Genomic DNA, 26,547 nt, shown 5'->3' with positions numbered 1-26,547 from the left:
GTTATATGATGCGTCTTCCGCAGACAATATTCAAGATACTTTAAATGGACCTTTCTTAATGTTAGCTTTTAGTTGAAGGGTTAATCTATTTTATTTGCAAGCCACTTCATTTTCAACAATGCTATTTATTGACCACAGTGTTTTCCCACTTAGCCATATTCTGTCAAGTGGAATAAAAATGACCTTACTGAGTTTGTTATGACAGCGAGCCAGAACATATACCTCCACTTTAATGGTATATTGTCACTCATCGTCACCCTTAAAGTGTACTGCCTTGCTGATTAACAAGATTTTAGGTGTTAATCCAAGTCAGATCTTGGCACCTCCTGCCATCTCCTTTGTGCTGATCTGGTGGCCTGAATATTCCTCTTGCTCTGTGCCCCCTGTCCCTGGCTTCCCCAGCATGGAGGGTGTTCCAGGAGAAGGGGCTATGTAGCCAGAACATCTCTGCACTCTGGCGATGCAGAACAACTCCTAGTAGGCTCCAACTGCTCACGCACACTTGAAAGAAAGAGAAGACTCCTGTGCTCTCGGTCACTAGGAGCTCTGCTTGTGAGGCATTAGTTATCTGCGAGGCTGGCATTCTGCTCCTACTTGACTAGGCTGAAGATCTCCCACATCCCTGTACCTTCTCCATCCTTTGGGCTGCAGCTAGTGTTACCGTACAGTTAGCACCTCCTCATTCAGTTAAACTGAATCCCTGTTGCAAGCCACATATGGAGAACACTCGAGTGCAAATAACTCTTCTACTCAAAAGCAAGAAGAACAGAAAACTCACCTGGCTTCACACTTGCAGATTCCTTTAGGGATGACTTCTTCTTTCTCCAGCTATGAGATGAGCCTTTCTTATAGGAGCACCATCTCGTTCTTACCCACTTCAGTATAGCAAACCTACCCTCTCTTCCATGGGTGCTGAGGGATATCTGGCTAAAGAACCCACAAAGAGAGGAGGAATGGGTTTGAAATAGTGAGCATCACTTGCCTGGAGAGTTCTTCAAGGCCTCATGATATTACATAATCCAGGGCTGGGCAGAGATGGAAGGGGGTCAGAAAATCATCTGTTGCACAGAACCTCTGGTCCTGCTACCCCACTCCAGCTTCACCAGGGAGGGGAGGGGACGGTCATAAAAACTATTTGAGCCACCAGACTAGAGCAGCCTCCATGAAGCAGCCCCATCCCACTGTACAGCCAGTGGGGAATAGTCTTCATCCTCGGTGCACAGCCAACATACTCGAGCAGACCACTAGATTTATGTTTCTAAGCATGCAGTTCACAACAACCAGACATTACAAGGCACTGAATCAGGAGGGTCTATTTCATGTTAAACTGAGTTTCGGTATCCTCCAAGTTCACTGTAAGCAGGCTCTCTTGCATTTGTTTTCCATATTTGGTGCGTCATTTAGACAGACCAATGAATAGGCAGATTGGCAGGTATTATTAAATGCTGCAGCCTGATCTGTGTGAGATTATTTTTCTCTGGCTCTTTTGATTCCTAAGAGCATGTGCCAGAGGCCCCTCATTGTTCAGTTATTTATTTACAGCATCTTCTCAACTCTGATGGAGAACCTGTTTCTACATCTCATGGAACTGGAGACCTGGAATGTTTCTTGCACCAATTGGTGGGTTCATTGATAGTGAAAGAGACCTAACACTACTGAGGGTAGAAGGTGAATTATGGCGAATGATTCTGTTAGATAATAAATAGGCAGCTACATCTGTTTCATAAGTCAGTGCATTATTTCTGTTTGCTGTACTCTTTTGTAACATAATTGACACTACTGATCTCCATTCTGCCTTGGGCAACACATGTTTCATAGCAATTAACAGAAAGCTGCCTTGTCTTTGTTGTATATACTGTGCATGCTTTACCCCCTTTCTCTTCCTCCAGACTCTGTGTGACTGATGTAAGGACAGAGAATGTTCAGCAGAAAGGACTATTCGAAATGTAGCCCAGATGATGATGGTGAATAATTTATTTTAACTGAAAGCTTGAACATTAGCTGAAGTTAAGACACAGTTTTAACTCTTTACAAGGTAGTCATTTGTGGTGATTCATTTATTAAGACAACTAAAGCAGTGGTCTGTCTGAGCAGCCAGCAGATATCCACTAGCAGCAAAACTGACCATCTACAGAATAATAATCCTAACACTTCATAGCAATATTCTGAATTACTACTGAGCTATGATAATGATGTCCAAGTGGGACAAAGGTAAATTTTGATCTAAAATGAGCAACATAGTTAGATAAAAATATTTAGCACTTATGTAGCAATTTTCATTCATAAATCCCTAAGTGCTTTACAAAGTCAAGTAGTATCTCATTTGACACTCTGTGAAACTGAGTTATAGAATAGCTGATTTGTACCCAGTCACAGTCAGTCAGTAGTAGAGCCAGGGGTAAAAAACAGATCTTCTGACTCTAAGTCTAGTACTCTATCCACTGGGCTGCCCTGTCTGTGTCAATACAGCGGTTAGATGCCAATCGTAGGCCGATCATGTCAGGGCAGTTTGATGACCGTTCTGACTTCCCCTTTCCATACACCTTTAAATTAAACTTTTTGTGACAGAAGAGGATAAGATACACTCAAATGCAAACAAACAAATCTGCATTGAATCTGGCGGTAGTGCAGGAAAGAGTAAGCTTTCAGGTATAGCCCAGAGTCTAAGGCTTTGTCAGTTTTATTCTTGGCAGCAGTGTTAAAAATGTCAAGACCATTTTTGTGATGATTATCTAAGACCCCTTTTCCTTCCTGCTTTGTTTATATAAGAAACATATACACACAGGACTAAATTCTGCTTTCAGCTGCAATGGTTAAGTTCTCACAGAAGTCAAAGGGAATTCCTCCCAAGTAGCAGAAATCAGAATTTGGCCCATATACTGTGTACTGTAGACAAATATGCTAATTTCATTGTTGTATCCATACCGCACGGTCCCTGAATTATTATTGCTCTTTCCTTTTATTGCAGTGGTTCTTACAGGCCCCAACCAAAATTGTTAGGCACTGTACGTGAAGAACTTAAAATCTAAATAGATAAACAAACAAAGTGTGAGAGAAAAGAATCATCTGTTGTCCCTGTTTTACAGATGGGGACCTGACACTGTTGAAGTCAGTGCTAAAACTCCCAGTGTCTTCAATAGGACAAGGAGTTCATCCAGAGAGATTAAGTAACTTGCCCAAAGTCACACAGGGGCAGAGGCAGCCCTTTGTTTCCCTGGATTGGTCTCTGTGTATCTGTCAAAACCTGAGGATCCCACCAATTCTACCTGCTTCATACCATTATTCTCAAGGCCAAATGTCACAGCAACACTCTTCTTGTCTTCTGACTGGATGAGTCTCCACTGGAACTCACCATAGCTAGCTTCTCAAGCTACTAGAGTAGCTTCTGTTCAAAGTTGTGAGGTGCTACCTTCCCCACAGGACTGAGCATGTTCTTGCGTCAGTGCTCCCTGCCCACAATGGCCTGGGGAGATATAGCAAACTTTTTTAAAAAAAGCAAACTGTTAACCGGATGGAGTGTCCCCTAGTGGTTTCCAATGCCAGTCTCCTTGTCCAGCCAGTCCCAGTCTCTTCCCCTGCCCCAACTCCATGAGCAGTTGCAGTATTTCCCCCACAGCTGGCTCCTGCTCATTCCCACGAACCCACCTTCATTTCCCTCAGTGGCTTCCAGTCCCTGTCTTCTTGCCTATCAGTCCCAGCCTTCCTTCCCCACCCCTGCTTTCCAGTCTCGGTCTCCTTGACCAGTCAGTCACCGCCATTCCTCCCAACCAGCTTCCAGTCCCAGGCTCTTTGACCAGTCAGCTCCCAGTGTCCTGCTACTCCCAGTCAAGTTTCTCTACCCCCACACTCCAATCCCAGTTTCACTAGGCTTTTTCTCCCAGTCTTCTCCTTTCCCTCCCTCCTGATCTGTCTCTTGTCCCCTCTGCTTTCAAATCAGATGTCTTGTTCTTGTATGCTGCCTGGGTGTTTGCCTGGGGGGGGCAGGTCATTGAGAGCACAGGAGAGACAGGCTCAGTTTCTGTGCCCAGCCCCAGCCTGGCCCACAATAGCCAGTACAGGGAAAGTCCAGCTTCCCCCTTTTAGCCCTGGACTGGAGCCTAGTGCATGTTCAGTCTGGTCAGCACTAGGATCTGTGAGGGGATGGAGCCTCAATTATGACAGAATCTTGGGAGATTTTAGATTTAGATTTTAGATTTTAGCTGCTAAACTGTAAGTCTCTTCTGAGCATGTGCAAACTGAGATTTTTTTCAATGGCTTATAATTTGGCTAAATTTGGATGGATATTTACAGGAACAGCAAAAGATACATCCCTAAAATAAAGAAACATCCAGGCCAAATTTCATGTTCCTCCTCCAGAGCCTGGGGTCACTAGCATTTCTTAAAGAAAAGGTTATCAGGATTTTTTAACATGGGCAACACAACATATTTTTTCCTAGCCTTGTTCTTGGAAACAGCTAAACCAAAAAATCAGCCTCATTCAGACGCCCGGCATGGAAAATTTCTGCATGGTTGCATCTAAAGATCTGCATGGTTATATGCATGGTTGCATATGGTTATATGCATGGTTGCATCTGAAGAAGTGGGGGTTTTTACCCCCGAAAGCTTATGCCCAAATAAATCTGTTCGTCTGTAAGGTGCCACTGGACTCCTCATTGTTTTTGCATGGTTATATTTTGGCAAAGTTGTAAGCAATTGTAAATATGACCCTACAATGGAAAGCGTCTGGCAACCTTAACAGTAGACAGCCACACCTAGGAAAATCTGTTGTTTTGCAAGAAACCAGAGGCATCGAAAAGAAAACGAGAGTTTTGTCTTGGGAGATTAAAATAGTCATCGATTTGTGCCAAAAAAGAGCTCAGATGATCCACAAGCTATGGAATCAGCTGAAGTCAGATAGCTTGAGGGAAACCATGATGCTAATGATCGCAGTGATATTAATACTTCTCTACATAAATAAATAGCAAGAAACTACAGTAAAAGTTAATTATAGAGATGGGAACCAGCAGGAAAGACAAGCTAGAGTCATTGGGTTAAATCTAGCCGTGGTATAACTCCATTGACTACAAAGGCAATAAACCAGGAATAAATTTGTTCTATTGAGATGAATTGTCTTCCTCTTTTATATATCGTTTAAAGGGGAAAGATCTTAATGTGAAATCTGTTCATATAGAAAGAAACAGCCATCCATAATTAACATATATGCTCTCTCTGTGTGTGCACGTAATCATGACAGTGTTTTCAGTATCTTATTTAAAACAGCCCAATATCTGTTGGAGAATAAATTCCTTGTTTATTTTATATTAGCAATTCCAGTACGTAATAATGATATAGTACAGCAGTTACTGTATTACTTGTTTCTCTACTCCATTTCTTTGGATTAATAACTAAATTCCAGATTTTTAAATCAGTGATACTTGCATGCCAAAATATTATTACTTCACATTTCTTGGTGATATGGTTCTACAAATGTGAACAAACCAAGTAAGAAAACTAGGGGTCACCACTGGAGCCATTTTGATCCAAATTGTGTGTCCATGCACTAAGTTAATGCCTCGAAGATGCACACAGCAATAGTAACATTATGACTGTCTATGAAAATCTAGGGTCAGATTCTGCAGTCTCTCCTGGGCCAAATCCTCAAGTCCTTCCCTAGCTTTCACTCAATTCTTGCTCAACATTATCAACCAAGGGAGGAAGCTGAACTATAGGAGCTATCCCGGGGTAACACCTGAATAAGGACTTCAATATTTGGCCCATTGACTTTCATGTGAGGGTAGCCCGAATAAGGAATACAGGACTGAACTCTTAGGTGGATAAAAATACAGCAATTCACTGTAGAATGCCTTAGTGTTCCAGGTGGTTGGTGAGAATGTTCCACTTTGTGCTTCTAGCTCTGGTTAAGTGACTGTTGCAGATATTTTTCAGTCATGGTAATATAAACAAAAGAGCTTGTTTAATGGTAGAGTAACACTTAAAAAAAAAAAGTTAGTCCTAACAGAGATTAGCCATTTCCATATTCCCTGCAGTGTTTAGACATGGTTTTCACAATCATTTTGTTCTCTGTGTTCCCGTGTTTTGACTGGTAGCTTCCAAGGATCACATCATACGTGATTTTGTTACTTAATATATTATGTACATATTCAAAAAATGATTGACTTTGTAAAGGTGAAGTCTAGGTTGCAACCAGAAAATAAATATTGTAAAGTCAGTAGAAAAGTCAGTAGAAAGGGGGTACTACAGTATGTAGTAAAAGAGGTAGAAATGACCCTGATGAAGTCAGTGAATGATGTTCAAGAGAAACTGTGATGAGCTGTACTAAATGGAAATTGGATCTTCATGTTTGATTTTAAATCTTGATGCGATAATGTATGTGAAATATGAGTATATACACATGCATCAAACTGGCTCTCTCAGTTCCTTATTATCATCTTTACAACACTACAGACAGGCTCAAAGACACATTAAAATGAAGTGAGCTGTAGCTCACGAAAGCTCATGCTCAAATAAATTGGTTAGTCTCTAAGGTGCCACAAGTACTCCTTTTCTTTTTATTAAAACATTAGAAACAGAAAAATGGCACCTTCTTACTATCTATTCCCTATGCGCAACAGCCTGGGATCTGTCCTGCTTGTTGAACTCATGTTGGTGTCAGGTGGGAAAGTCAATGGGATTTGTCCTCTGAAATAACGTATACACTTGAAAATCCCACTTATCAACTGGATTCTGCACAAGGACTGAGAGGAGATCATAGCTCTCTGTGTCACAAGTACTCATGTTACTGACAGACACCAGGTTTTACTCCTTAGCACTGCTGAGCCAGGGAAAGCTCTGGGAAAGTGAGCCGCATTCTGTCCTGACTTATGCATTGTCAGCTGAGGTCTGATTGCAGAATCTTTGTTACTAGTGATTGTGCACAAAACAGACTGATTTTCACAGGCCGGGCTGAGTTTCCGTCGCTAGAAAAACAATCAGCTTCTGACACATGGCCTGATTCTGCCTGATTTGAAAATCTTGGAGAGAGGAAACCTGGAACCCCCACCACCACTCAGGTTCCAGAAATTTTCTCCTAGAGATGGTGCTGCCTACAGCAGATTTAAAAAGCCCCATTATCATAGAGTACGCTCTGAGGCGTTTTAATCAAGCCCAGGTGACTCCAAGATTTCCATCTGTTTCTCATTTACCGAAGAATATTATTACCGTAGGGAACATAAATATCATCAATAATAATGTTGCCTTTTGGGAAACACAGAATTCAGGCAGTTTTGTTTAAAATATTAAATCACTGAAAATACTGAACTTGGGTTCAATCACTGCAAAGTCAGGAACCAGCCAATCAAATTCTCATAGAATCTGGCCAGATCCTCAGCGGTTATAAATCAGCACAGCACCTCCCCTGGGCTGGTGTAAATTGATATATTATTATTTATTAGTATTGCTGTAGCACCGAGGAGCCCTAGTCATGGACCAGAACCCCTTTGTGTTAGGTGCTGTGCAAATGTAGAACGAGATGATCTCTGCCCAAAAGATCTTACAGTCATAGCTGTCTGCCCTCAACCAGCATAAATCAACCTAGCTACATAGATTTATATCCACTGAGGATGTGGCCATTTGTTTTCAATGTTAGTGTTTGCCGAGGGAGGTGAGGTTGCTAAATGGAACACGAACTAATGAAACCTACCCAGGCATTTAGAACCTGTATCTGATCTTAATGTGTGCAAAATTTGCATGCTTAAAAATAATAAAGCAACCACGATGTCAAGGGTGATCGGCCTAAGGGCTGGAAAAAGTCATAACAAGAGGAAGACCACAGGTCTTCAGCAGGGTGCCCTATGAAGTAGAAAAGCTAGTCTACTACGGAAGCACTGAGATGCAATCTGAGGAGCAGCCAGGAGAGGGAGGACATATTCAAACAGTTCTTCACCTCCTGTATTCCACTGCTCCCAATTCTTGGGACCATCAAAACCCTTTCCCAGCAGCCCTTCATCAAAGTAAAGTCAACCCAGGTGGTGGGAAAATAAATAGGCTTGACACCTTGTTCTCTAGGCCAATTGCCTTTGTTCATATAAACGCTTGGGGGGGTATGGGACACCTACTCTACCACTAGTGTTGTGGGGAGCTTCCTCTTTCCTGACTGACACTGTGTTGTGGAAAGGTCTCTTTTCTCCCTCAATTACCATAACATCACGGTGGCCCCCTTCCTTCTCCCTCCAAGTGTTGTGTAGTGAGATGTCACCAAGTACTAGTTGCTATGGAGTTTCTTTCCTTCCTTGCTCAAGTATCTGATGGACCTCCTTTCTTCTCCCTCCATGCTGTAATGTTGTGGGCCTTCTTGCCCCCATTACTGTGTTTTTTGTGAGGTCTCCTTCCTTCCCTGGATCCAACACTATTGTGTGGTGAAGTCTGCTTTAACCCTTCCCCACTTCACACACACATTGTTATTCTGTTATGCACTTTCCTCCTTCCCCTCCCTATTGCTGTTGTGTATTGTGGGCTTCTTCTTTTCCAAAGGTCCTCTTCCCTCATCTCCCTGGCTGACCTCTGGAACAGCGATGCCCTCCAGGCCTCATCCCTGCTGGACTGATGTTCGTACCCTTCCTCACAGAACATTTATTATTCACGCAGAAGAGTTTTCTTACGTGTACCTCAGCTTTAATGCAGTTTGTATGTTGTTATTCAGTTTTGCATATTGTTCTGAGTTCTGTGTTCTTTAAACAAATACAATCTTGCAAAACATTTGTAAAAGATTATATTATTTACCGCTCTTGTAGGAATGTATCAGTGGGTGGCATAATAATAAGTAATATAATAACAAGAATCACTTCCCACACTGTTGAAATGCAGCCAGCTCTGGTGCTGTCTAGTAGTTCACATTAACACTGCATAGTCATATGGATTGACAGTGAAAAAGAGAACTTTATCCAGTTGACTTGCAGAGGGAATGTAATTGAATAAGCAAGCAGGTTATTTTTGTAATAATTATTTCATAAATTGGTTGCACAGTACTTTTCATCTAAAAAGCTCCAAAACCATTTTACAAGCTTTGCATTTAAGGTCACTTCACCCCTCACTGAAATGCAGCTACCTCTAAGGAAGAATGTAGCGACTTTTGCAATGCTGCATAACAACAATATACAACTGTTTTGTCCCATAAGTGAAATTGCAGGGGTTATAAAATGATCATGCCCATACATTCCAGCTGTTAAACATATGATCAGAGTCATTCCCTTCAGCCATATTTAAATCGTCCCTCTCCTAAGCACCACCTACATCGGTCTACCCCTGAAAGTTAGATTTTTTTCCCTTGCTGAATTACACGTACAATGCACACCTTGTGCTGTGAGTAAAAGATCTATTGGAAAAACATTACCCAACTTAGCAAGTATGTGCCTAGGATTAGGCACCATAATGAATGTAAGCACTAAAAAGTGTCTCAGACCACTATATTGTACCATAACTGTGTCCTATTTCCTTTATTCTTATTTGGGAAGATGGACATTAAATCCAGTGTGGAATGCGTTTTGTTCTACTTCCCTGAGCTAAAAAAAGAAGAAGGATAAATAGAGACAAGTCCTTTACTGAAATGTTATAAAAATATTTCAAAGTTTGCCAGAGCTAAATATCAGTCTTTAGTGGTACTGAACGTGCCAGGAAATGCTGCTTTAGTGACCCCACCAGCATATGTGCAGAAGTGGCAGGTCTGGAAGTAAGTCAGTTTTTAAAAAGAGAAACTATAAGGAAGATGTGCATTCTGACTTTTTTGAACGATGAATACCTAACGTTACATTTTGCTTGTAAGAAGCATTCAGATGTATGTTGTCTTTCAGAGAATGATCATGTTACACGCCTTGAGCTTTGCCATAGTAGCAGAGGAAGGGAGAGTACAAAGGTTATGGAAAACAAAACATTAATTTTCTTGACCAGCTGTGTTACAAGCAAAGTTAAGCTTATTTATAACCATGGCATACTGTTCATAAATCAAGCCTGCTATCCAGCAATGCATTTAATGAGAGCTATTAAATTATTTCATGATGTACTCATCATTACCATCTGATAAAAAACAGAACTCCCTCCCAAGACCTGGACTTCCAATTGCAGCTTTATATTTGTAGAAGGAGGTGGAGGGGAAACAACTCCTAGATATTGTCAAGTATGTTCAAAGGTCTGTAAACAGAACACTATGTATGGGAGAAGTGATAGTCCTGGTAGAATCAGGCTTGAATTTTTTCAGCTTTCAGTGAGAATGATGGGTCAGTAAAATGAATAGGTATTTGGTTTTATATAATCCCTTTCATATTGAAAATGCCTGATTCTTATCTCACTTTCAGCAGTATAAATCAGGAGGGACTCTGCTGAGGTCAGTGTAGTTACACTGGTATAAGAGAGGCTGGAATCAAGCCCAAGGTATACAAAAGAAGCTGAAAAGTTGAAAGCAGTCCACTCATGAGCTATGCACATTGTTTATGCTTGAAAAACAGGAAGCATATGCTATTTGAATTAAAGTCAAAGGGACAGATTAAAGTCAAAGGGACATATTCTTATCTCAGATGCACTGGTGTAAATCCAAAGGAGCTCCATTGACTTCATCATCACTAAAGTCAAGGGATTTCTCTCAGATTTACACTGGCATAAGTGAGACTGGAATCTGGCCATGATTTCACATTTGTTACCTCTTCTGTACACACAAGCACAAACTACATGAACTAGTGGGACCATGTGGTCAGGAATACAGTCCACAAAGAACATAACAGCTTGCCAATCTGTACACCCTATGCTCCAGCTCAGCTTTTAATAGTGTAATATGGTTCAGTAATGGAATAGTTTAGAGAGTCCATAGTCATTTGGATTTCTGCCAGCTTTCCAAATAAGAGAAGTCATTGCCAGTTGCTGCACAGAACTCTGCAAGAACCCCTTTGACAAGGGCATATTGAAGCATTGAAATCATGGGGCAGCTAATTTATGTGAGAAGGTTTTATACTAAATCAATGGTAAGGTCATTGTTGCCCAGAGGCTTACCCCTGTATAAGTGCTTAATTGCTAATCAGAGACTGAATTTAGCAATTTTCATTATCTGATACTTTCCATCTCTGTCAATAAAACTGGAGAGGTTTATGTTTTATAACTGAGATGTTTCTTTTACCCAAATTTGTGGGAAGCTCTAGAACTCGGTCATTTCTCATTATGCCATTTCAGTGTTATAAACAGTGGCTGTTATTTAGTTCCAGTCCTGCAACTCTGAACATGGGGGGAAGGGGTAATTCATTATTTTGGAACGTGGACCAGATTCTGATCTCAGTTATTCTGAATTTACAGCAGTGCATCACCACTGACCTTAATGGTGTTCCTGCAGGTTTACACCAGGGTAACTGAGGTCAGAATCTGGCCCTGTGATTCTGTAACCCTCTCCAATTTGAAAGTTCTCTTGCATGTAACTGCTCCAGTGACCTGCTCCACTGTTTTGAATTGTTTCATTATTCTCAGTTTCTCAAGTCTGTATTTTGTCAATGGTAACTTGAGGGCATCAGCAGTTTGAGGTTGTGTGCGAGCTTGTGAGCCACTTTAAATTGTTTGATTTCATGTTCCAAGGCCAAATGTTTTCAATGGAAATTTGTTTTCTTCATCCAGATAGTATGGGTATAGTATGTAGTCAGTAAGCATTTCATTTTTGACAGGTTTCAGAGTAGCAATCGTGTTTGTCTGTATTCGCAAAAAGAAAAGGAGTACTTGTGGCACCTTAGAGACTAACAAATTTATTTGAGCATAAGCTTTCGTGAGCTACAGCTCACTTCATCGGATGCATCCGATGCTTATGCTCAAATAAATTTGTTAGTCTCTAAGGTGCCACAAGTACTCCATTTCATTTTTGTAACTTAGAAGAGATTTTGACCTTACAGATGCTGTTGGCCATCTTCAGCAAGGGTTTATTGCATATGGTTTACGAGGAAGTTATTGTAGTTAATTGTTTGATTTATTTCTTCTTAGGTATTTGTTTATAAGGCTCCTATCACATGGTTTGTTTGTTTCTCTGTTCCTTCTGCTTACAGGGGAGTGTGAATTAACAGCTGGAGGGAGTTTGTTTGTTTGTTTTTCATTATAACTGTCCTCTGTGGGGAAAGACTTTATGGCAGAGGCATGTCTTCAGGCTTGGGTATAGTCTGTTTTCTTCCAGCAAGTAGTTCCATAGTCAGGATCCCACAACAGAGAATGCTGTTCCCCATGTGCCTGATAATGTAACCCTGTGACTCTCCAACTACATCATCCTCGTGGAATTGTGCTGTCTTGAAGGGTTATAGACTCATAGATATTAAGGTCAGAAGGGACCATTATGATCATCTAGTCTGACCTCCTGCACAACGCAGGCCACAGAATCTCACCCACCCAGGTTTTTCTCCTGAAAAACCTCACCTATGTCTGAGCTATTGAAGTCCTCAAATCATGGTTTAAAGATATCAAGGTGCAGAGAATCCTCCAGCAAGTGGCTCATGTCCCACGCTACAGAGGAAGGCGAAAAACCCCTAGGGCCTCTTCCAATCTGCCCTGGAGGAAAATTCCTTCCCGACCCCAGATATGGCGATCAGCTGAACCCTGAGCATGTGAGCAAGATTCACCAGCTAGATACCCAGTGGTCTCTGAAGTAGCCAGGTCCCAAACCATTAAAAGCTTGGTGGAGTTTTTCTCGAGGTGTCAGATCAAACACTCCGCAAGGTGCATGGGACAGTTCACACCACTCAGAGCTATTCTTTCAGGATCTCTGAACACTCTGGAAGACATGAATGTGTCAGTTTACACGTGATTCATGTTTTTGAGGTTTTCTTTGTAACCTAAAATGTAAGGAAAAATTTTTTTAATGAAAGCTTAAATTCTGATGCACAAGTCCATGACAAGGATATTCTACTGCTGCAGGAACTCAGGTTTATGATCAACAGTGCTGAAGGCTGCAGAGAGATCTAGCACTTTCAGCATAGAGATTTTTTTCCTGTCCAAGATTAAAATGTATAGGGTAACAGTAACAGCAAGTCCATTTTTGTGTCATGGGCTCCTTTGACACCTGCTTGTGCAGGATCCAAGATGTTGGCAGAGGGTAGATGCTGATAGAGCTTGGAAGCTATTGACTTCTTGATGACTTTGGCAAGAAGAGGGGAGTTGGCAATTGGGGGGTCTCTGGCTAGGTGATTTGGCATTAAGTGTAGAGTTCTTCAGGACTGGTTGGTCTGCTACATTTTCAGAGGATCAGTATCTTGTCTTCTTTGAAGGAAGCATTACAATGTTCTCTGGCATCATGGGGGTTAGGTTTTGTTTGCAAGACTTCAGCAGCCAAAAGGGCCAGGAGTTCTTCTCCCAGGACATGGGAGGGACATTTTTCAGAGGTTTCAGGGTTTGTCTCTGGGATATTAGTTCAAATTCCATCAAGCCAGGTGGAAGGTTGGATGTGTGTTTCTGATATTGGTGTGGTTACCTCTTTCTCACCTCTTTCTCTTTCTCCTTTGATTTTGTCTGTGAAGTAGCATAAGAGGTCTTTCAGTGGACAGGACTTGCTCATGTGTACATGTCTGAGTTGATTTCAGGTCAGTTAGCCAATTTACTCCACAGAATAGTTCTGCTGCTTTGGTTTGGGTGATGCAGTTGTGTGTGAGAAGAAGATTCCTTTAGCATCCCTTATGGCTGCAGCCTGTGTATGCAGGTGAGCTGTTCATGTGCTGTAGCAATTTAGCTTATGTGCCCTGGGCACTCCAGTCCCGTGCTCTCACAATTCAGTCTCCATAGTTTGTCAGAGAATCATGGTGAGCTGCCAGAGTGTGTGGGTGAAGAGGTAACCTGGCAACTGCCTCATCAGTGGTTTGGGTCTGCAGCTGATTCTAGTGTTTCACAAGCTTATCAATGCCCAAGTCTGTCAGAAGGGTGGTTTTCCCCACCAAGGTCTTCTGGAAAGTTTCTGAACTTTGGGAGTAAAGTGGTTTGGTTGGTTCAGTGACAGGGTGAGGAGGTGGTGTTCTGCCTAGGCGGATGGTTATTACTAATATTACAGCAGCTCCTAGGATCCACAATCAAGGACCTGGGTCCCATTCTGTGAGGTCCTGTACTGACACACAACAAGAATACAGTGCCTGTCCCAGAGAGTTCACAGTCTAGATATAGGACCAGATGCAACAGGTGAACGAAACAGGCAAACAGAGGTATGGAGGGAAGACAAGGTAAGAGAAAGTGAGGACCTATTCTTGCTACCTGCCTAGTTATCAGCAGCTGGCAGCATTCTGTGGGCATCGTGGCAGAAGTGACAGTGGTGTGTTGTCTTTGCTTTTGGGCACTAGCCCCAAACTGAAGATGAGGACTAGTGTGGAAATAACATATTTCTTTGCCTTTTTCACTGCTTATTGACTTGTGCTTGAAGCAGGGAATAGAACATGTAGAAAAATATCAGAATGTTGGAAGAAAACTGATTGGACTTGGTCATAAATAAAATCTCCCCAGCTTTTACTTAATGGAGCACACACCAAAACAAAACAAAAAAATCCCCAACCTAACTGAATGTAAAGTATATAATTGCTTGTGGCTATAATCACTCCAAAGTATCATATTCTCCTCAGCCTGCATGGGTTGAAAATGCTCTTCAGCATAACAGTGCCACTGTAGTTTAGGGTCTGTCAGCCTTTCCATTATAACCCCCCCAATTTTCAGATTAGCGATTTAGTCACACACAAAAAAAAATGCTCTGGGCAGAAACACAAATGCGCGCTCAGCTCAGGATTCTAGACAACACTTATTCTTAAAGAGTTAAAAATCTATCACCTTATTTACAAAAAAAAAAATAGTGTAAGAATTTAGAACTCCTGAAAGGAGGGTTGACAGCCCTGGCAGCCACAGTCCTAACCTTAACCGCACAAGAGGTATAGCACAGATGGGAGCCATGCAGTCTTCCCTGCAAAAGTGCATCAACTATGACCTGTAGGGAGGAAAAGGTAGAGCAGTCTCCATACCAAAGCGGTCTCTCTAATGATGCTGCCATTAAGGGTGGCTAATTGTGAAAGGGACATATGTCTACATGGCACTAGACTGAGAGCACCTAGAGCCAGTAGATGGTCACTGCTGATGCAGGCTGGAGTTGAACTAGTGATCAAGCAATGAGAGCCTGTTAATCCACTTATCATTCTACTGACCCTCTTATGCCATCAGGTTTAAAGAAACACTATTGGTAGGTTTATACACCAATATATTTACATTTCTATGGTCCACTAGGGAGCATTCTCTAGATTCTACAGCTCTTTATTTATGGTAGGATTTTGTTTTTGGTTGGTTACCAGAATTATTTTATGTACCACTGAAATAAATTCACCACTAGGGTGGAACACAATAAATGCCCAATAGCACACAGCAAAGGACAGGAGATTAAAAAGATGTCCAGATAAATGGGGGAGATTAGGGAGGAAGACTGCAACTATGCAAATTGGACTTTGGCCCCACACTTGCAAAAGGTGCTTCAGGATATTCAATGACCACCGGTGATCAGGATGTTAGTTTTGTATCTCATCTGAAAGGAGTCATCTACAGCTTCATGGTACCCCTAACAGAGTGTTGAGTTATTCCTAAGCATTAATTTAGGGCTTGTGTTCACTAGCAAATAATAATTTTAACTGGGGTAAAGTTAGCTTGATTCACTATAGCATTCACCATGACAAGCTGACATGAAGTTACATGACAGCCCCTGTCTACATTGATTGCTGGCCCTTGTTAGTTACCCTGACTCCTCAAGGTCAACTTCTAATGCAGCCTAACTTGCAAGTGAAGACAAGCCTTTAGAGAGGAGAATGGCATCTACTGATCCACCAACGTCATCTCATCCTCCCCCTGGACTATCTTCATTGGACACCATTAAACAAATTTTAGAATGCTAAACTAAAGGAAAGGGAAGTGAATCACTGTAAATGCATTCAGAGCACTTCAAAGGTCTGATTAAAAATACACAAAAGCCAAGAAATTAGGAATTCTTTTTGAAGCCAGTTCTCAGCTAATGCAGCCATGCTAGAGTTTTGCAGAAATTCCCAAACAGTGGGAATCTTAAGGTACAGATTGTCTTACAATTTTTATGCACAAACATGAGTTAAGATCATTTCAGTCTTAACTCTGTTTTCTTGCATGATTTCACTTCAGTGAGACTGCCAGATCTTTAATATTCTCTGAACAGTGTGTGGTTGTTTTGATAGCATAGAAAGTTGTAGTTTGAAACAATATTTGATGGAGTATAAAATACTACCATGATAAGCACTAGCCATGGAGATGACAGAATAAAATTCAGTGGACAGTGATGGAGACAGAGTTGGGTGAGCTAGTTCAAACATGGATGGAATGCATAAGTGCTAAGTCTTAGTTGTGGTAGTGTCGAAGAAATAGCATTTCTAATGGCTTTACCACCCCAGATTCAGGGTCAGAGGGCAACAGGGTGAGAATCCAGATCCCACTGGAATCAATAGGAGTCTTTCTATTGATTTCTCTCAACTTCGGAGCCAGGACTTAGGTAGGTAAAAATTCGAGGTTGGTAGCTTATATGGTCTCAGGCAGTTATCAGTAACTTTATTATGGTAAATTTGGGGGAATAAGTTATCGCTAAAATCAAGAAGTCACAAGTTTTTCAGAAACCAGTTTACACTTGTAAAGCCACATGTCTGCTCTGTTTAAGAAGTGGGTATTTTTCCTGTTTTGGTTTGTATTTTGTTTCTTGTTTCAGTTTTAAAGGCCAGCTCATGCCACCCTGGGGGTCCACCATCTGAGTCTTTCTTCCATATGTAATCCCTACTGGCCGTGTGTGTACGTCCAAATTTTAGAGGTCCCACATGGCCCTTTGGGTGATTCTTATTTCCCTTCCTCCACCACCACCACCACCCGCTCCCCATCATCCAAACTGATTGTCCTGAACATATTATAACAATGTAAATGCTAGGCATCTGCCATCAGTCTGGTCCTGTGTCTCTGCACAGAAAAGTTCTTCACAGTCTTGTGGTGCTGTTCCCTCAACACTCTCAATAAAGTTGTCTCAGCTGTTGACGTTTGTGCTTGCTCGTTCACCCAGTGACTCTCACTGGGTCTCATTCACTCACACAGCCCATAAAAATAACAAACTCTGTGACTTTGGTCACAGCCATGGCAGAATCAGAAGCCATGAGGTCATACAGGATTGATTCAGGTTCTTATATATCATTCACTTTTTGTGTGTGTGTGTGTTGGGGGGAATCAGTTTAAATTCTGTTGTTGATTGTTGACCCAATAAGGAATTACTGCTTATGATAACTATTGGGGTTAGAAAAGAGGTGGGGATGTTATACTCTAATTTGAGGTCTCTTTAATATGGGAGCCATAGCGTGGGGAGTGATCTGGAATGGCCTCATCATGCTAATAAAAATATGGGGGGAGGGGTAGGGCTGGCTCCATCCCTTCCAGGCAAGTGCCTTTGGTCTCCTCTACCTGGTGTGGTCAGCACATTATCAGGAGAACTCAGTATCGTTCACAGCAGGAAAGGTGTTCGCCCCAGATTTTCTATCAAGTCCATCAGTTGCTAAGGTCAGCAGTGTTAATTTGTAAAGGTTGGTTTGGAAACTTGTACCAATGACCACTTATTTGGGTTGTGAAAATACAGCTGCAGCCTTCTTCCCCAATAATGATGGGTTTATTGAGTACATAGAAAGCAGAGCAGGAGGAAGGTATGAGAGCATGTTTATGTTCATGTTCCTTTTCAGTGGTATTTTCTTGTCTAATTCAATGAAGAAAAAAGAAAACATTATTAACACTGAGTGGGACAACTGAGCATCCAACTGAACTTGACCATCTGCCTAAAGTCTCAATTAAAGGGACCACTTTCAGGCCTGAGAAGCTAGTTCAGTCTCCCATGCCCATTCACTTTTCGATGGTCTTTCTGCAGAGTCTGCCGATAAGGGTGCCAATAATTCTGATGGCTTTAGTGTTCACTGAGATCTGGACAGAGACCCCCAAATCATTTCATGTATTGCCTGCCATCCAAGCAGATAATAATGACTAGGCCTGAATTAGAACTATTGACCTAAAGGGTAAAAATTCTGTACCTTGTGCCAATCTATGAACTATCCAGTTCCTCAAAATGTCTAGCCTGTGAAATTTTACCTTACAGCATTTGAGCCACAGTGGCTCTTACAAAACACAGTCCACAGGACAAATAAGGCACTGAACCAGAGTTTACCAGTGTAACTAGATTGGGATTCAGGGCATATCTGCCTACTGGTTTTGTGCCTACAACAAACTGAAAGTGCAAATGGTAGCTGTTGAAAACTGAACTCCTTTTTGTGCCTGAGCCCCAGCTGGAAATCAGCCCCTTAAAGTACAGAGATATTTTTAAGTGTACACCACGATATTATAAACTTGTTTTACCAAATTTCCATCATGTTTGAGCATCATGATTTGAAACTGAACTCCATCTTAAATGGTGTTGAGTTTGCATTCCGTCAAGGAAAGATTTTGGGAAAAGGAGCGCAGAGAGAGAGATGGAGGGAGAAAAACTTTGACAATATAAAATGTAGAATCTATACTGTATACACATCATCTGCTTGCATCACCCTAGCATTGATTTTGGTGTTGTTTTTTAATTGAAACACTCTTGGGACCGGAGAAAAAAAAAGGTAGTCAAATATAGGAAACCGGAACCCCCAAAGCAGTCTAGAGGTTGCAACATCGTCACATTCTCTTGGTGATTAGGGGGGTTATTTTAAGATAGAGATATACTTGGTTTTACCACAGTTTTGTTGAACCTTTACTGTAAAGTAAGGTTTCATAATTTCTTTAAATAGCAGAGGGTCGTGTGGGCAGCTGCTGCTGTTGCTGCTAGATCTGTGGGTTTGAAGATTTTCACAGTGTGTGGGTATTCGCCTCGCTTCATTTTTGGAAGCTGAATCAATATTTTGTTAAGTTTCACAGCAGAAGTAGACTTAAGAGATCAGCATTTTTCCTTCACACTAAGATTCCTCAGCCTACACTAGATTTGAGTTAGGCCTCCTCCTTGGGACTCACCCATGACTCTGGCTTACAAAAACCTTTCAGATTTGGTCATACAAAGCAATAGGGCTAAACAGTGAAACATTTTAATGTGTAGGAGATCAGGGCTTGGACTTTGAGAGGATGGGTTCCAGACTTCATGGAATGGAAATACAAGCTTCTTTCCTACAGATTTTAGTGAGAGGTGATGGGTCATCATGGAGGCAGCTGAAGATTTTTTAAAAGCTTTAAGATCTTTAAAAGTAGTTGCCAATGGGGAATTATCATCAAATGGAGGTGTTTCTGCTGGGGTCCGCAGGGATCAATACTAGACCTAAATAACGAGGGGTCCTTGTGGCACCTTAGAGACTAACAAATTTATTTGGGCATAAGCTTTCGTGGGTTAGAACCCACTTCATCAAATGCATGGAGTGAAAATACAGGAGCAGGTATAAATACATGAAAGGATGGGGGTTGCTTTACCAAGTGTGAGGTCAGTCTAATGAGATAAATCAATTAACAACAGGATACCAAGGGAGATACCAATAACTTTTGAAGTAGTAAGAGAGTGGCCCATTACAGACAGTTGACAAGAAGGTGTGAGTAATAGTAGGGAGAAATTAGTATTGGGGAAATTAAGTTTAGGTTTTGTAATGATCCAACCACTCCCAGTCTCTATTTAGGCCTAATCTAATGGTATCCAGTTTGCAAATTAATTCCAGCACATTTTCATCAGTGATCATAGAATCATAGAGATGGAGGGCTGGAAGGAACCTTGAGAGGTCATCACTCCAACTCGTGCCCCAAGAACCGTCATACCGCTCAGTCTTCTGTTCTCCAGAGTAAACATGCCCAGTTTTTTAACCTTCCCTCATACGTCAGGTTTTCTAAACCTTTTATCGTTTTTGTTACTCTCCTCTAGACTCTCTCCAGTTTGTCCACATCTTTCCTAATGTGTGGTTCCCAGAACTAGACACAGGAGTTCAGCTGAGGTCTCACCAGTGCCAAATAGTACACAATTACATCCCAAGTCTTAGATATCACACTCCTGTCAATACAATCCAGAATGATATTTACCTTTTTTTGCAACTGCATCACATTGTTGACTCATACTCAGTTTGTGATCCAATATAACCCCAGATACCAGATACGTTTTAGCAGTACTACCTCCTAGCCAGTTATTCCCCATTTTGTAGTTGTGCATTTCATTTTTTCTTCCTAAGTGCAGTACTTCGCACTTGTTGTTACTGAATTTCATCTTATTCATTTCAAACCAGTTCCCCAATTTGTCAAGGTCATTTTGAATTCTAATCCTGTACTCCAAACTGCTTGCAGCCCCTCCCAGCTTGGTGTCATCTGAAAATTTTATAAGCACTTTCTAATCCAGGTTAAAGAATGAAAATACTGAATAGTAGCAGCCCAGAACTGAGTGCTGCAGGTCCCCACTAGATACATCCCCCCAGTTTGTAAGTGAACCACTGATAACTTTCAAAGGGGTAGCTGTGTTAGTCTGTATGCACAAAAACAACGAGGAGTCCGGTGGCACCTTAAAGACTAACAGATTTATTTGGGCATAAGCTTTCATTGGTAAAAAAACCCACTTCCGAAGTGCATGCATCTGAAGTGATTTTTCTTAAGCACTGTTTTTTACCCATGAAAGTTTATGCCCAAATAAATCTGTTAGTCTTCAAGGTGTCACCGGACTCCTCATTGATAACTACTCTTTCAACCAGTTTTGCACTCCCCCTTATAGTAAACCATTTCCCTAATTTGCTTATGAAAATGGCATGTGGGACTGTGTCAATTGCCATACTAAAATCAAAATATATCATGTCTGCTGCTTCTGCCTATCCACTGGGCAAGTAACCCTGTCAAAGAAGCAATTAGGTGTTTTGCATTATTTGTTCTTGACAAATCCATGCTGGCTATTCCTTATAATGATATTATCCTCTAGGTGCTTACAAACTGATTGTTTAATAATTTGTTCCAGTATCTTTCTAGGTATCGGAGTTAGACTGACTGATCTATAATTCCCAGGGTCCTTTTGGTTTTAAAGATAGGTTTGCCTTTCTCCAATTCTCTGGGACATCACCAGCCCTCCATGAGTTCTCAAAGATAATTGGAATCTTATGGTTCCAAGATTATTTCAGCTACTTCCTTAAATACCCTGGGATGAATTTCATCAGGCCCTGAAAACTTGAATACATCTAACAAATGCTATAGGAGGCTGAAAAGCCTCCAAATGTCAAGGAGATTAACAGACCTAGGCAGAGAGCAAAGGCAAACACCCTGCACCCTTCTGAGAAGTCTTATCAAGCTGCTGAAGAGCAAGGGAAGGGCCAAGTAACACGTTCCCCCGTGGCTAACCAATGCCCAAAGTATGCATCACATTACAATGGGGCAACAGCACCACTTAGTTAAGATTGAGACTAACTTACTTTCTAGCAGCTGATTTTTCTTAAGCACTGTAAAATCTACATGCTTACTCAGATTGCCTCGGAATTCATGTTCCTGAAATGAAGAGACAGTGAAGTAGGTCCCAAATGGCACAGTGCTCCAGACTGTTTCAGTACCACCCACAACAGTCTTCTCCAAGACCTTTGGACTTTCAGAGGAGATCTAGAAATCAAAAAAGTGGACCACCCCTGTCTGCTGCAACACCCACCACCTGTTCCTCCCTCTAAGAAATGCTTTTGATATCTTGGCTGATCCCCTTGGTTTCTAAGCATTGTCTGAGATTTATGAAGAAATTATCAAAGTTCAGAGGTGTTGTCCTCTCGCCTTTCCCTGGTTGCAGGGAATGCACATGTTGTGTTTAAATGGGAAAGGCCTTCTGATAAAGGGGACATTTTGTGCTGAACAGTCAGGCTTGGGCTCAGTCTGATTCTCTTTGCCCAGGAACTCCGTAACTGGGGTCCTGCTGCTGAGAATACAAGGTCTCCTGTACCTGAATGTTTTGTCCTGGGATTCTGTAGCCACTCTATTCATGGAGAGAGAGCATCTCTCTCAAAGCATCCTGGGTGATGAGGTACTTAGCCAGTGCCATTCCATTAAGGGAGAGTAGCTTAGGTTCAGTATTTTGAATTTGGTCCCAAAATGAACTAGTAACCAGTGGACTTTGTGAAGCACCAACATAGGTACATGTCAGCATCTGTGGCCAGCTACCTGCTGCACTGATTACAGACTTTGTGTGCAGGTTACATTCTACCCCAGGCAGATGTATTCTTTTCAATGTGAGGGTCACTTTCGGCTAGTGGCTTAGTGAGCAGGGGACTTACTTGCCTCCACTGAAGTGTAAGCACTGTATCATCTAAAGCATATATCAGCCTGAACCCAATTAATGGAAAACCTGCATCAGAGAGTTGGATAATGCAAGTAAATCCTGATGTCACTATATATAAGACTTTCCAGGATAGCTGTCACCATTTCAGCATCTCCATAACTGTGAAGGCATTATCACAGTGAATGCTAATATTATACTGATACTTGATAGCAGGGAGTCCAGTCTGATGATGCAGAGCAGGTTGTGGGGGAAGACCTTTCCCATCCCAGTGCAGAGCTGAGAGCAGGGAATTCCCATGTTGTTTTAAGGTCACTTCTATTAGCCGGTGAGGCCTGGGTGTATGCACTGTAAAAGAACCCATAAATATTTTTTAAAATAATAGAAATTACCTTACAGCAATTCTCCAGGTCTTCTGCGTTGCTCTATATTCATGCAGCTGTTCATTGCCTGTGTCCCATTCATGGCTTTTCAAGTTAGCAGCTTCATGATTGTTCTTTGTAGTGTATTTAAAATACTTTTAAAATTCTGTGCTGTGCAATTTGTTATTAATATCTGCATGGTATCTCTGAAGCACATATTTCCGGAGTATCTGGGCTTCAGGTATTATTATATCCATTAACACACAGGCAAAGTGTGGCACAAGAGACAAAACTTCATGCCCAAAGTCACATGGAAAATCAGTAGCACAGATGGAACCAGAACCCAATAAATCTGATTCCTAGTTTCCGGCTCCAACCAACTGAGCACATTCCCCCATAGGAATTATTTATTTCAGTTAGAATGTCTAACTTCAATTTTCTATTTAAAATCATATATTGCGGTGGCCATGATGGTGATTATTTATTTGCATAACGGTAACACTTACATGTTGTCCTTCAATTTTTGTGAGACTTGTTCTCACTTTTTCCCTGGAGACTTCATTCAAGTTTTGGATTTTAAAGACTTGATCCGGAGAGGTTCGGAGCACCTTCCATTCCCTGGTACAGAGTGGCTCAACTCCCAGTGAGTTCACCGAGGCAGTAATAGCTGCTCAGCATCTCCCCTGAGGTACCGTAAGAGCCCGAGCCCTAAGTATTTGTAGCTCAGCATTAACTGTGGGAAGAAAAAACATATTGAGCTGAGCAAATCTAGTTGAAAGGCTCACTCACTCTGCTGTTCTGGAACATTAACAATGTAAATGCTGTTTTCATTAGGATTAGTTTTGTTTTGACATTGACAGGATCTTTACTGTTAACATGTGTCACTCCTTTCATCAACACTTCCTGCACCAAGCCAATGCACTAGCAATGTAAGCGAACTGTGTCAGTGCATTTTTTTCTTCTCCTGAGCACTCTAGCTCTAGAGCCAGATGCTTTTGGTCCATATTATCGCTGACACTGGGACAGAAGGAGGTTTGTGGATATGCATTTCAGTGCCAGAGACAAGTGTTAATAATAATCAGTGAATAAAGGGAAGCTTTAGATCCATAGCACTGCCACCACCCACCACTATTGACAGTGAAATAACAGCTCAGGGCATTATGACCTATTGCAAGATCTTCGTGGGAAATCGCTGAGTATTAAATTTGCTCATGTCGACAGCATGTGAGTTACACACAAGGAGGGTTCAGCAGAGGTTCAGAAGTTCCCAGATACTGGGCCGAATCCTCAGCTGGGGTAAATCACTATGGCTCCGTGAAGCCAGTGCAGCTACACCAGTTCACAACAGCTGAGGATCTAGCCTTCTGAATCTAAACACTGAGCACTGTGGAAAAATCTCACTGTTCTGCCTCCTGAATTGCAATTTAAAGTCCTGATCCTCCAGGATGATTGGTTCCGATGTACCCTTGGGCCCACCTTGGGCCAATATGGGACTTCATGCAGGCTTAGAGATCAGCCTTTGTGGCTCAGCCTGCAGGATTGGGACCCAAACAAGAACCTAAGTCTCCACTGCTCCTTTGGGGGGTGGGGGAGGGGGGAAATGAAATGCCTTAGGTTAGCCCAAAAAGATGTGTTTTAAAAAATAATAAGCTTACTTGCCCTTGAATAGCAATTTAGTTGGATCTTGCTACAGATTTTTTTTTTATTGTTTCTTTGCTTACGGCAAGAAGGTGAAGCAATAGTTTGTAATGTTCTCACAGAAATATCTGCTCTTGGCACAAGTGGTTGCTGCAGGGATAGTCTTTGGCATTTCTTACCAACAGGTGTCACTGTGATCAATAGAAACTGCTATCAAGAGATTCATGAACACATTTAAGTACAGAATCAGAGAACAAGGTCATCCCAAGTGTGCCTAAATTAGATGCCATCCTAATCTCTGCACAGTTAAGATCACTGTTGTTTAAAAGCATGCAGAAAGGGGTGGGGGTGTCTGTGTGTGTGTACACGCAGACAAACACACTTGTAAATTCTGACTGCCTTTGCTAGCATGAATTCAACTCTACAAGATTCACAGGGAGGAAATAATAGCTAATATATTTTTAAAACTTCTAAAAATGAACCACCTTTTCTCCATACAGAAACCTCACAACTATAAAGCCTAATATTTCTGGATTTTCCTGGACCGCAAGCAAATGCTGAGAATCTCACTGGAAAGCTGGGTCTGGTTGCGGACTCCACTTTCCAACGGCATAAACCTCCTATTTCTGTGTGAAGCTGCTTAGAGGTTTGGAAGTAGAAGTAGGCCTGGCAGAGATGGATTAGTAGTTTGCACTCCTGGTTTGTAATGTCACCATAGACCTTCAGCAAAAAAATAGATCATACCTATCTCACCAGAGCCACAAGATAGAAATACACCCTTAATATATGTGCAGTTTGGGGTCATTTAACACAGGTACCAATAAAAACAAATGCCAAATGAAAAGTGTCATGGCTGCTTTCAACAATAAAACAGTAAGCCTAATGGCTGTGGAGATCATTGCTGCAGTATAGCAAACTGAGAGTTTTAGAGAATGCATCGTGTCCCACAGTGATATATTAGATCATTACAGGACATGCCCTACCCTTTAACTCCATATTGCATAGTTATTAAACTAAAAAAATACACAGCAGTAAAAACATTTAGAGTACTTTATAGGAGGCTATCACCAAGCATATGTGGAATAGGTGCACCAACAAATATTCATGAAGATTGATTGCATCCCCAAAATCTGCATATCTGTGTGAAAATTGGGTAATTGCAGCTCAATCTGCTAGTTTCACTTGGGTTGAATATATGAATTTCTTGCTTGCTTGTACAAAATGGGAGTGTCAAATGCACTTTTTCCAAGTGTTCCCATTGCACCCACCTACTGTGAATTAATTCTTTCCCTCCAGCTTGAACCACCAAGTGCGATCTATATTTGGAAATGATCATATAGTTTATAAGCAGGTCCGGATGAATGTTCTTCTTCTGTACCATTAGTGAAGATGATAATTTATGGTGGGGAAGCAATAGGCAATTAACTCAAGCCTCTTACATTGCTGAGCGTTAATGTACTGTGCTATAAGTTAAAATGTTTCATTTAACTTTTCTTTTAATGAGGTTGAAGTCTGTCTCTTTATGATCTAATAAGTCCTTTACACATGAGGACTTAAGTATTCTTTTTTTATTTTTTTAAATACCAAACTAGCATTTAAAGCTACTGTTTAATCATAGACCAGGAATAAAACAGCACAGAAGATTGATTAGCCTTCCACAGATTTCTCTTTGCCAGTCTTGCAAATCCCTGTAATGTGTTACTTTTCCATATTTTGTAACTATGTCTAACCATAGGAATCCATTAAAGGATTCAGCAAAGTGTGTTAATGGTGCTGTTTCACTCTAATTATAAAGTTATCCTTGGAGGCTTGCTATTTGTAGTGCAATAGGTAACAAAGTCATAAATTAAAAGGGTACTGTTAAATGTGCTTCATAAAGTCATCCCATTCCCAGCAAACTTAGGTTGTAGCAGCACCTACACTGTCCCTGGCTATGGATGGTGCTATGGAACTTTGACTTTCCTAAGGACTACACTTCACTCAAAGTGAATGAATCATAGAATCATAGAATCATCATAGAATCATAGAATATAAGGGTTGGAAGGGACCCCAGAAGGTCATCTAGTCCAACCCCCTGCTCGAAGCAGGACCAATTCCCAGTTAAATCATCCCAGCCAGGGCTTTGTCAAGCCTGACCTTAAAAACCTCTAAGGAAGGAGATTCTACCACCTCCCTAGGTAACGCATTCCAGTGTTTCACCACCCTCTTAGTGAAAAAGTTTTTCCTAATATCCAATCTAAACCTCCCCCACTGCAGCTTGAGACCATTACTCCTCGTTCT

At 41.4% G+C, this 26,547-nt stretch overlaps 1 protein-coding gene across 4 annotated transcripts in view; it reads left to right on the top strand.

The window, feature by feature from the left end:
* LHPP (phospholysine phosphohistidine inorganic pyrophosphate phosphatase) overlaps positions 1 to 26,547 on the top strand; it is a 191,707-nt gene that overhangs the window by 110,672 nt on the left and 54,488 nt on the right. The window contains exon 7 of one of the 4 annotated variants that reach the window (XM_048859295.2): positions 1,543 to 1,620. The exons of the other annotated variants lie outside the window; for them this stretch is intronic. Within the exon in view, the coding sequence (XP_048715252.1) occupies positions 1,543 to 1,620 (78 nt within the window). The remainder of the gene's footprint in view (positions 1 to 1,542; positions 1,621 to 26,547) is intronic. 4 annotated transcript variants of the gene reach the window in all.

The sequence above is a fragment of the Caretta caretta genome, chromosome 7, assembly GCF_965140235.1.
Source record: "Caretta caretta isolate rCarCar2 chromosome 7, rCarCar1.hap1, whole genome shotgun sequence".
Taxonomy (NCBI): Eukaryota; Metazoa; Chordata; order Testudines; family Cheloniidae; genus Caretta; species Caretta caretta.
Note: the sequence above shows the minus strand (reverse complement) of the source record. Positions and strands in the feature narration are given on the sequence as shown.